Source organism: Cryptotermes secundus, unplaced genomic scaffold, assembly GCF_002891405.2.
Source record: "Cryptotermes secundus unplaced genomic scaffold, Csec_1.0 scaffold280, whole genome shotgun sequence".
Classification (NCBI taxonomy): Eukaryota; Metazoa; Arthropoda; class Insecta; order Blattodea; family Kalotermitidae; genus Cryptotermes; species Cryptotermes secundus.
Genome location: NW_019720566.1, coordinates 1416608 through 1428606, shown reverse-complemented (window position 1 = coordinate 1428606; position 11999 = coordinate 1416608). Strand labels below are relative to the sequence as shown.

Below are 11999 nucleotides of genomic sequence, written 5' to 3'. Positions count from 1 at the left end.
TGTGAGCGCTGATTGGCTAGCGCGTGCGATGAAGCACAGGTGGACTGGACAGCGAGTGCTGTATAAATACAGACGTTGGCAGCAATGTGATTGGTTAGCGCACATGATGATTTGCAAATGGGTTGGACATCTAGTGCTGTATAAATATGAGCGCAATGTGATAATGACATAGGAGTGAGTGTTGTCTGTTAAACTGGCAAAACAGCATGTAAGTATGTGGGATGTTGCCACAAATTGATTCCATTATGATTAATTGTAACCTGAGGTAGTGTTTTGGTTTTAACTTCTGAACCTGGTTGAGTCACTTTAATAAGTACTACCCACATTATGCTGCTAAAATTGCAAGAAGTTAGATAATGTTGTTCTGTTATTGTTAAAGAGCATGTCTTTAAGAAGGTGGCCTTCCATGCATGATCATTCAGTTTTTTTTTAGTCAATAAATTTTCACAAATGGAAGGTGGATGACAAAACCTGGAAGTTGAGGAGAGGTCCATGGTTAATGAAAGTAAACATATATAAAGTTAATATGTGGACATAGAAGGATTGCACTGTGAAGCATGAATCTGACAGACAAGTATTATTTCAGTTTGAGTGGAACCTTGTCAGCCAGGAGTTAATCCAGGTTTTATGCTTCCTATGAAAACACCTTGCCAGTTTTATAGCCCATTCTCTTTTACGACATTTTCTGTATTTTATCTCCATTTTGTCACACATTTTGTACTTTCTGATATTTTCCAGTTCTTATTGCATGTAATTAATCTGTGTAAATGTAACATATGCACCAGAAAGAGCCTAGTTCAGAATATGACTTGAATGTACAGGCAGATATGTCTGCAGTTGTAACCATTTCCATATTCCAGTATAACATAGGTCTCCCCCCCCCACAAATTTCAAAACAAATAAATTAATGAATTTGATTTGTTTCATTCTGGTCCGTCACACTAATATTATGAAAAAGTTAAATAGTTCTGTCCAATGTGACTGGTTAAGATTTTCTTATTTCAATTATTTATGCCCTTACATGTTTCGGTTTTCAGAGACCATCTTCAGAGGGACACCTTTACATCAATACTGTTAGAAGCCACTATTACAGTATATGTTCTGAAAGTGAAAATATATTCATACAATATAAATAATATATAATTGGCTGTAAAATCTAAAGTCTTTACAACTACAGCGGCTGTTCCAATACTTTAAAATATTTATAGTTAGTTAGTTACAATTCTATTGGAATTCGTAAACCAAGCTGGTTCGTGTCATCCCTCTTTATTATTTCTCTTGACGGGGGGCCAAATGTGTGCTGCCTTGTCGTTCTCGAGAAGAGGGTTCTTTAATGTTGTGGCTGCGGACCACAAACACATACAGGACAACATTAAACTTGTAATAAAGCTAGATGAGGTACCCATTCTTCAGTCATGATATGGTTCATTTCCTTATCATATTAAAATATGTAGGCAGAGCTGTGTACTGTTGTAATCCAGAATGTTATTTATTATCAATTATCAGGGCCTGGATTTTGATGACATCTTTTTTCCTTGTATCCTGTGTGATGCCCTTAAATATACTATAAATCCTGGAGATGAGCTGCTGGCTACAGAAAAATAAATTTGCTAGTAATTTTTTGGTCATTTTTTCAGTTTTTGGATATTTTCAGTAAATTTTTTAACTTGTAGGGGTATTTGTTGTCATTTTAGCCATTCTAAGGAATTGTTCTTCATATGTTTCCTGAAATGTGAATAATATGGAAGTAAAGTGTTTTTGCTCTTTCTCGTAAGTGCTCTCTACAGAGGCAGCCCGCAACTGCACCCCAAGCACTTGGTACCATAGTATGTAATAATATATTGTAATCCTGTCCTGTCCTTTCCGTTCTGTTTGCAGAAAGTGCTGACAGTGCATATCATAAAACATTTTAAGCTGGCAGTAGGGTATAATGGTCTCTCACACTACAGCTCTTTTCAAGTTTCGCCCAAAGCAGTTTGCTGCATTAACCTGGCTCATGAGCTGTAAGAACTTGGAGGGACAAACCGGCTGCTGGATTCACTGCCTACAATGCCGATGCCCTTCTGTGATGAACATGCCAAAAAGGGTGGACCCACTGCTACTAAGTCAAGGAATGGGCAGACATCGAGCAGGTAAGTGCTATTGCTGCTGTAGCTGCAGCCAACTGGGATCCAACCACTGCAAGAAGGAAACAACTGAACGACAAAGATATAAGGCCCATTCTGGGGGAAGAAGAGACTGGACAACACTCAGAATGGAAAAACATCACGAACCGCAACCCTTCAGTAAGGACGTGAACATTTAAGCTGAGAAAGTTGCTGCATTGAAGCCGTCACCAGGGAACAACCAGTGATGATGCAGCAGGCTGAGAAGTCTTCGTACATGCTGTAGTAAACTGCAGAGTGTGTGAATTAGCCTTTCTCTGTATTTATTTCTAGGTACGTTCTGAAAGAGTTCAATAAATCCAATCACCAATTGAAACCCCATATATAATCTTTAAATTACGTGAAGGTTCCTCGTAATTCTGCAATTATTTTGTTGTTTTGATGCCAGTATGTTATTAAATTCAATATTAATCTTCTTAACAGAGTGAATCTTAAATTCATTAGATTCATCATACTGGTGCAGTTATTAATAACTGAAAAGCTATGTGCTATGTAGCTTTCAGGTGTAAGTTGTGAACAGACGTTACAAATTTAAATTCAAATATCTCTGATGGGAAAGACTTTTCACTCAAGTTTTGCCCAACTTCAGCATTTGTATATATGTTTTTTGTATGCTATGGTTCATAACGCTTCAGTGCATTTTATTAAAGGGATGATATTTTGATGTTGACGAATTGTTCATCTTTAACGGACACTGCTGAGAAACTTTCTCCAAATAAGTGTGAGCGAAGTGACGTTAGTTAAAACTATTTCAAAAAACGGAATAAGAGCCTTTGCAATACAAAAACTCAAGGCGACAAAATTATTCTTTGCTGTCTTCTGAGCTCCGGATTCGCGGGCCGTAGTACGCAAAGGCTNGCTTGCAGATTTCATATATTTTTCTTCTACCCTGAAGATGGAGGCGATACGTTCCTCCGAAACGTCGGTTAACACCACATATACACGGTGCCAAATCCCAGAAAACTGCTTTCTTCATAGTTACTATCTTTGTTACCGACCGAGCACTTGGCAGTGACAGCTGATGCTGTTGAGGAATATCCAGAGAGAGAGAAATAGATGCCAGCATGGATGCATTTATGTCGTCATGGTGGCTTAGTAGCCAGCCAATAAGATTGAATTGCTAAGCTCGCAAGGCTCTACGTCATGTACATTTATGTAGGGGAAGGAAGTTTGTATGGTTTTTAAATGTAATGATGTAGAAAATGGGGGAGGGCAATATTTTCCATCATGAGTTGGTTGAAGTCTGCTACAGAAACCTTTTTGTGTTGTGAAGAGGCACTTGTTCTAAGTGAAGGAAGGAAAGAGCAAGAAGATATATTTTGGGAAAGTACAGGTTATATTACTACTATTTGAAACATGTTGGAGTTCGAGGATGATCCTGTTCTCGAAGAATGTGATGAAAACAGTAAGGAACATGCAAGAAAGCCGACATCGTTTGCTGGTATGTTGTCCACAGTTGTAAGTTGTTGGAATAGTTTCTGGAACGAAGAAATGTGTTAGAGCGATAGCGAAAGATAAGGTTAGGTTTTCAAATCTAGTAATTTGACTTAAAAGAATGGATGTTAGATGTGGAACCATATTGTAATTTATTTAATCCATAGTATCCTGTTATAATTTTTTATTATGTACGAGCATGTTAAACTTGTTCCTGTTTCAGAGGCATTTGGCGACCTTAAAAATTCTGAATTTTACAAGAAACCTGATGAAGCTTCCAGTAGTAAAGCTACCACCAGTAGCACATCGAAGGCAGTTAGACCCAGTGGCACCAAGTCTAATCCAATACTAGTCAGTCCACGACAGGTATTTTTTTTTTTACTTGAAGCACAGTATGCTACAAAAATAAAAATAAATCATGAAAGATATATGCTCGTATGTACATAATCTTTTTTCCTCTCTTCTGTTAGGCATTGTGATGAGAAGTTTCATGCCCCATGACAATTTGAGCAGTCATATTTTCATCCAAGAGTCCCAGATGTTGGAGATGTGAAGTAAGATGTTTAACTCCTTTCTAGAGGAGAAGCAGATAATGCAGATTAATTGCTCAAATTCTAACTACAGGATGGTATACAATTTATTTTGACTGTGAAACCGCAAATTTATTATGGGGGAAGTTTGAATTGTGCAGATGATGGTGTGTTTTATGGAGATTTCACTAGGGTTAATGTGATTATCTTTTTGCTACCAAGAGGGCACATAGTGTCAGTTACAGAGATGGCAGCAAAGAAAGGATTGACTCTCTGCCAGAAAGTGAAAACTGTATTGTTTCTTGTGGAAGTGAAGAGACTTGTTTCAGCACATTTTTTTTTTTCATTTTGGGGTGTGGTGGGCTTCTCAGAAAGCCTGGTTTTTGAACAGAAGTACCCTTATGCTGCAAGTTGCAACTGGTTTGCTGGTAAACATCCAGAACTGCTGCATGATACACATGACAAACATTACCTAGGACTTCCTTCATGATGTCTTTGGTCACTGTGCGATTTTGGATCAGTATCTGATCACCATACTTGGGGGAGAATCTGGCCATGCAGCAGCCTGGACATTAATCCGTGTAGTTTCTTTCTTTGGAGATTCATAAAGTAAGAATTTGTTGATGCATAAGGCAGTTGACATGGAGAATGTGCTGCCATGCATTCAGGAGTGTACACATTCATCTTTTGGAAATTTTATGGCACAACTTCAACTATATTGTATCTGCATTGCATTAAGAGCAAATCTCCACATTTTAGTCATTATGTACATATGTAAATTTGGACCACTGTGTTATGATTACAGCAACTGCGCAGAGTTTAAATTGGGTATCATTTGATGCACTGCCCTGTATGACAGTTGTGACATGTGTATGTCTCGTGATTTTTATGTGCTGTCACAGATTATGGTACTTGACTATCATCATAGCCCTTACAATTTATCTGATCATATCAAGTTTAATGTACATAAACATTTAGAAAGGGAAGGAAATGTATGTAATTGTGCAAGCTGGGCTTGCAGAAATTTGCTCAGTCCTCCCAAACAAACAAGAAACAAACTCTGTGGTTTTAATCTGCAAGCTAACTATACCGACTGATCAACTGCCACTTGTCGGCGAAGTTAGTGCCAACTTTAGTGGACATAGGGTGTCGTGTGGTCAGTGCAATGAATCCCCACGGCGGTTAATTTCGGTTTTCTAGACTGGAGCCACTGTTTCCTTGAAATAGCTCCCCAATTATCCTCACAAGGCTGAGTGGACCCCTTTCCAGACCCACTGCTTCTCAGAAAAAATCTGATAGCGCCAGGAATTGAGCCCGGGACCTCTGGATCTGTAGCCAGGAACTCTGACCACTAGACCACAGTCCTCCCAGGAACATTAATGGCAATGTGTAGTGAATATAATGATTGTATGATGCATATGGCAAGACTGTGGTTAGAAGATTTTAAGTGGCTAGTAATCTGTTGCTGTGCTATTAGATCTTTGGAGTACGAAGATGAAGCATAGTAATAGAACCAACTGGCTGTTCAATTTTTTAATTCTGTGTTCTTCCCTTGGAATGGAGAAGTTTCATATGCATAGAAACAGGCAGGAGAAACTCTATTTGAACTTCAGTAAATACATAGAAGCTTCCCTCTTCTTGACTTCAGTAATTTACACTATTTGTATTTTCAGAGAGGGAACCCTTTGCTGAAGTCAATCTTAAATGTGCCTTGGGAATATGAAGAGATTGTTCCAGACTATGTTATGGGGAGAACCACATGTGCTTTGTTCCTCAGCCTTCGATACCATAATCTCAATCCTGACTACATAAATGAGCGATTGAAGCAGCTTGGAAAGCAGTATGAATTGCGGGTGCTCCTAGTACAGGTATGTCTTGGTAGCAGATATGTAATGCTCTTCTTCCTCTCCTCTATATTCAAGTTGTGACCATGTTACCTGACATGACTGTTGTATAATCGTTTCTGTAGGAATTACCATCATCATAGTATTCCAAATTGAAGTTCTCATTCTGGTTTCCCCCTGCCCCCTCACAGTTGCTACACACTTTTTCATTCAATTCAAATAATGATATCATGACTGCCAAATGACCAAACAATCTTTTTCTTCTTCTAAAAAATTTAGAAATTCTGTGAATATCAAGCTCTTTAGGTCAAAACCATCCAAGTCCTTTGACTGTTAATGTTGTTCATCTTTTGATATTGCTTCTTGAAAATTTAGTAAGTGTCTTGTATTTTTAATGAACACAATCCTAATAGAACCTGGACACACTGTGTATGTGCATTACTTAGCCCTTTTTACATTAGACACCAGACATTCTTATATATACCAAAAAGGCAAATAAATTTTGCAGATGTGAAACTCCAGTTAAGGTATCTCTCGGGATCACTGGATTTGAACACTGAAGTGAGGAAAATAGATAAAATATGACATTGAAATTATTGACTTAGGATAATTACAGTTGAACATTAAGTGACAAAAAATGTGCTGTATTTGATAGAAGTTTGCATCTCTTCCTAGGTAGACACAAAAGATCCCCACCATGCCATCAAGAACCTAACAAGAATCAGCATTTTAACGGATGTAACGTTGATGTTAGCTTGGAGTGCTGATGAAGCAGGACGCATCATAGAAACATACAAAATTTTTGAAAATAAGCCACCAGACATGATAATGGAAAAACAAGAAGGTAGTCCATATCAGAAGGTACTCATGAATATTATGGACCACATATCTTCTTGAGAAGCTAGCATTGGCTAGGACAGTCATGAAATTCCTTGCATTTTGTAAAACATGAATGTTCATTACCATATTTGAAGATCCTACAACTGGATCCTCTTCTGTGTAAGATGAATCCAATCCACATCCTCACAAGATGTTTGTTTAAGATCAATTTTAATATTACTCTTCCATCTATACACAGGTCTCCTAAACGTTCCCTTTTTTAGGTTTTCAACTTGCAGTTCTGTATGCATTTCTTCTCTTCCCCATGTGTGTTACATACCTAGCCCATCTTCCCCTTGATTTGATCCCTTTGTACTATTTTGCAAACAAATTATGAAATCCATTATTATGACTATTCTCCAGTCTCCTCCTATGTCCTCTCTTAGATCAAAATATTCTCAGCACCCTGTTTTCAAGCACCTTGAATTTGTATTCTTCATTTCAGGTAAGATACTTACGATTCACACCCCCTAACAAAGCATCAAGTACAGTTATAGTATTGTATATTTTAATTCTTGCATTTTCAGTTTGTGGGAAAGCAAAATACTCTGAACTGAGTGTTAACAAGCATTTGCAGGATATAGTCTGATCTTAATTACTTTGTGAATGGCACTGTGATTTGTTACTTTCGTCCCCAAATGTCTGAACCTGTCCACAGCTTTGAAATATTTATTGCCTACCTTTGTATTGTGTTAGAATGTCTTAATTTTTCTCAATGGTACAGTATTTATGTTTTTGCCCACAAAATTAACATTATCGGCATGACCAAAACAGATCTTTCATTTGATTCCAATCAGCCCCCGTTTAGGCTTAGTAATGTTGTATTCTAAAGCAACATTGAATGTAACTGCAATAAAACATCTTCTCTCAGAACATTGTGAGTACGGTATGCATCAGACGAATATTTACGTCTGTAGACCTAATTACAGTTTCATTTGGTGTGAATAGGTTTATGCATATTCACATGAATATTGCATAATATTTCTCTTATAATGAATCAGACTGGCCTGACTTGTGTAAGTAGCTGCCATAGAGTCCTGTTTACTTCCAGTTTTTCTCCAACATCTGATGAATGTAGAATATCTGATTAGTAGTCTAGTGTGTCAAAATCTCTTGTTATAGGTACCCAGTAATTTCACATGCATATGATGTTAACCTTGAGAGAATGTTTTATTGTTAAATATGCTTGGCCCACCTGTAACAGATTTTCTGATACATATTGCAGCTAATACTTTACTTAAAAATTAGACAAACTGTCCCTGGAAGTATGACTCAGAAAAGGTAAAACTTTTATCTCCCCTCTTCCACTGGTGTTCTTAATAGAAACATTTGTTAAAGCTGTTTTTATAGTAAAGAGTCAAGAACCATATATTCTATTTGTGTGTGTCTGCATGGTATAAGACTTCCTAGATCTGAAGCAAATACATCTGGCTGATGGATAATCTGTAATGATTGCTAATTATTCATTGCAGCTGGTGAGTGCATTAACAACTGTTCGTTCCATCAACCGTACGGATGCAACAGTTCTTCTTAGAACATTTGGTTCACTTGAGAAAATCATAAAAGCTACTCCAGAGACACTTGGACTCTGCCCTGGTCTGGGCCCTCAGAAGGCCAACAGATTGCACAAGGTTCTGCATCAAACATTCCTCAGAGAATCAGGTGTGAAGGGGAAAGTGAAGTCCTTGTCCAAGCGCTGAAGAAGTGGATTATGGTCACAACAAAGTAGACCAGTTGTCACGTTTCTAGTAATGGCTGATATGAGAAGGTTCTGTATCTACGTTTGTAACAGAGGGAAGCCAGGTATCCATCTGATATGCCTAAAAGTAGGAAACCAAAGCACAGTAAATACTCTTAAAGATCTCAATTAATGGTATGATAACCTTTGAGTTTCTCATTATGAATGAGGATAAATTAATTGTATCTTCCAAGGGACAAGAGTTTTAGCCTTATTTCCTTATGCAGTAATTTTGGTTCAATATGGATAGCTCCCACGAAGGCATGTTATAGCCAAATAAAGGTTTCTATGATCAGCTGGAGATGTAGATGAAGTGCAAAGTGAATTTGCAATCTGTACTGAATTTTGGTGACAAACCAAGATAGAGTTAAAAAAAGAAGAGGTTAGAGGATAAGAATGACCATGGGTCTTATAGAAAAGAGAGGTGGGGGGGGGGTATGAATTATATTAAACTGGTATAAAAGCATGTCCACCTGTTGGCTTTGAAATTGTTGGATTAGGCTTTCATTAGCCCCCCCCCCTTTTTTTTTTGCACAAAGCCTGTAAAATTAGCTGTATCTCCAGAATTTCAGTGACTTTTTTGTTGATTATCTACACTGAAAATTGTCGGGGAGATTTTAAAACTTATCAGCAGACTGTCAAATTATGACACAAGGTATTATTTATTTATAGTCCCCTGACATGTTTTGACACTTAAATATCATGTTTCAGATGTATCCTTTCAATAAATAAATTGGTAAAATCTTGCTGAAGGTTACTTAACAATATGATATATAAGATAAACTGTTAAAAAAGCTAGTTCCATAAGTGAAGTGACATCATGTTACAAACTAAATTCCATTTAAGTCTTGATGTTCCAGTATAATGTTGAAATTTATGGTGATAATTTAAAAAAGAGGGAGTTAGTAGTCATTTGATTCATTGTTGGTGAGAGGGCCAGTGTTTATCTAAAGAATAGGACACAAATACAAATTGTAGGTGTGTATTTATAGAAAGTTGTGAAACTTAAAAAAGTGTTTAAAGGTTAAAAGGTAAGCATTTTTGGAGGAAATTTAATGGTGAGAACCCTTACCTGTAGAGTATGCAACTTATTAGGCTGTATGTTATCTCCTGTTGAAAGCGGACTGCTAAACCAGTGGTTATTTATAAATTTCCTATTTTTGGGGACAGAGTAGTATTACCAACACTGTATCCATCTGTGTGTACTATATAGGTCATATAAGAGCGTTTACCTTTGCACTTCTGTTTGTCACACATATGTTTTGCTGCTGATGACACTGTTCAGATTGTTAATTGGTTTATTTAACAACCTACCAGTCTTGGCTACAACTAATTATAACACTGTTGCAGGTTTACACAATTTACAAACCCTACACACAAATCTCTTCACACTGTCCTCAGTAGTCTACACATATTCGCAGTACAATACGGGAGCTATACCAGTGTCACTGTATTACACACACTCAATAACTTCTCACACTATCAATATTCTTCTTTCCACTACAACTGAACTCGGTGACTGTTCCAATTCAACTATCTTCGGTGGCTGATACATTTTAACTGTCTGGTTCCTCACTACTCACTAACTAATGACTCACTACTCCTGAATAGTGTTCGCTGCTCCTTATTTAGCCTCGGCACGGACAACACAGAAAACAGTTACGTGATAAGTACCACTGTTGCTTAACATCGTGTTTACAGGTTGCCTAGCAACACTGTTGAGAGTTGTTTAGTGCTCTGTAGCAACTGCAGCGTCCCTTGGTAATGTCACCGCAGGAGGGGGCGGGATGTTGACTGGATTGTTATCGTAGCAGCAGCAACTCTCCGAAGGTGTTACATCACCACTGGCGGGAGAGGGGGTGTCCTGCATAGCGCAAATACATCACAATATTATGAAGGTGGTGTTTGTAAGCTGCCTTTAATATTGATGAGATTTCCCTTTTTTAGCTTTGTCAGTTTTTGTCACTGTTCAGTGGATCTATGGAAGTAAGATTTGATGCTTTCACAGCAAATGTGCTAAAATCACCTTGGATGATCAGCTCTGTCAGTGTTAAGTTGAAAACCATTGTATCAAAGAAGAGGGACAGGTCTGAAATGTTTGTTTTTAACTCAACATTGACACGGGTGATCATCCAAGAAGATTTTACCACATTTCTAGGAGTGTTTGTTATTGAATATGCATTATAAATTTGAATCATCCCCATTTAGTCTAATATTGCAAATATGCTCTTTATATCTTATCAGAATTGTCTTCCAGTTTGGGGCTTAAAGGCTTTTTGCCAGACCAAGCGTATGAATTTGTAAGTACCAGCACTGCAGTAAGCCATTGCTGCTGCAGTTTTATTTGTTTGTTTTTGTCCTAAGCAAACCTTATGCTACAATTTGACTGGCTTCTGATAAATGTTTAAGTATTCTATGGATTATTTGTAATTTATATTGTGAATGTTTTTCAGTAGGCTGAAGTTCAGTGAAATACAAGGATGGTGATTTCTGGCTCAGCGCAATGTGATTTACTTTGCAAGAATTGATTTGTATTCATAACAAATTTGGTATCCAAAATAACAAAGACTGCACTTGAAAATTGTGTATACTTCTTTCTACACTCATTGCCATTTAATTGACCATCATGATAATGTGCGTGCATTCTCCTGCCCCCATAACTTTTGAGTCATTCAGTTGATTCTCAGGAAAACTGGTTTGGGATGTCAACCTTGGTACTTGGAGAGAGAACCATGTAAATTTCTATGACAGTATTTATTGTTGTTAGAAGAGTATACAGATGACCAGGCAGAGTGTGCTGTAACTAGTGAAGTGTTCTGGGCCCTGAAAAGGGCTGTAACTCTAAGGCAGGGCACCCCATGAATGTTGGTGAAACTCCTGCTGCAGTGGGCTGGCTCATTGGTCTTCCGTGTGTCAGCACCCAGCTGACTGCAAGCAGGCCGGTCTTTCCTTGTGTCAGCAGACAGGTGACTGACCATGCCCCTCTTCCTTGAATTGGCTGATGGCGTTGCTTCTAGGAGACTCGCTGTTGCTGTCTGCGCTCCAGATAAGCTGTCTCAGTGTGAGCCAAGCTGCGACTGACTAGTGTGTCGGAGGTCCGCGTCTTTATACGCTGTTACTAGTGGCTCCCAACGCAGTGGGCATTGGAGCTGTCATGGTCTGCACTTATTGGCAAGCGCTTGTTTCAGTGTGGGAGGATCCCACACTTATATAAATATGAGCTGTTGGAGTGTACTAGACATATCAGTTTTTTATTCATTGCTAGAGGTAACCATTGGGACCAAAATTGTCACTGTTTGGGATAGTGTCAAAATTTTATATGGGAGTGAGACATGGTCTCGCTGTGAGGGAGTTTAGGTGTTTGAATATGAAGTGCCAAAGAAAATATTGGAACTAAGTTAAGTAACTT

General features: G+C 38.0%; 1 protein-coding gene across 3 annotated transcripts; it reads left to right on the top strand.

Moving 5' to 3' along the window:
- The first annotated feature begins 3258 nt into the window (after positions 1-3258).
- Positions 3259-9944, top strand: LOC111868872 (DNA excision repair protein ERCC-1). 3 transcript variants are annotated; one of them, XM_023859936.2, is made up of 5 exons: positions 3259-3606; positions 3823-3965; positions 5803-5997; positions 6649-6817; positions 8325-8474. In XM_023859936.2, exons 1-5 carry the CDS (start codon positions 3522-3524, stop codon positions 8384-8386), a joined length of 654 nt encoding a protein of 217 aa, XP_023715704.1. In that variant the 5' UTR covers positions 3259-3521; the 3' UTR covers positions 8387-8474. The 3 variants fall into 3 exon arrangements, with proteins under 3 accessions (XP_023715704.1, XP_023715695.1, XP_023715686.1); XM_023859918.2 differs by having other exon boundaries at positions 3262-3606; positions 6649-6834; positions 8325-9944; XM_023859927.2 differs by lacking the exon at positions 3823-3965 and having other exon boundaries at positions 3260-3606; positions 6649-6834; positions 8325-9944.
- The last annotated feature ends 2055 nt before the right edge of the window (positions 9945-11999 follow it).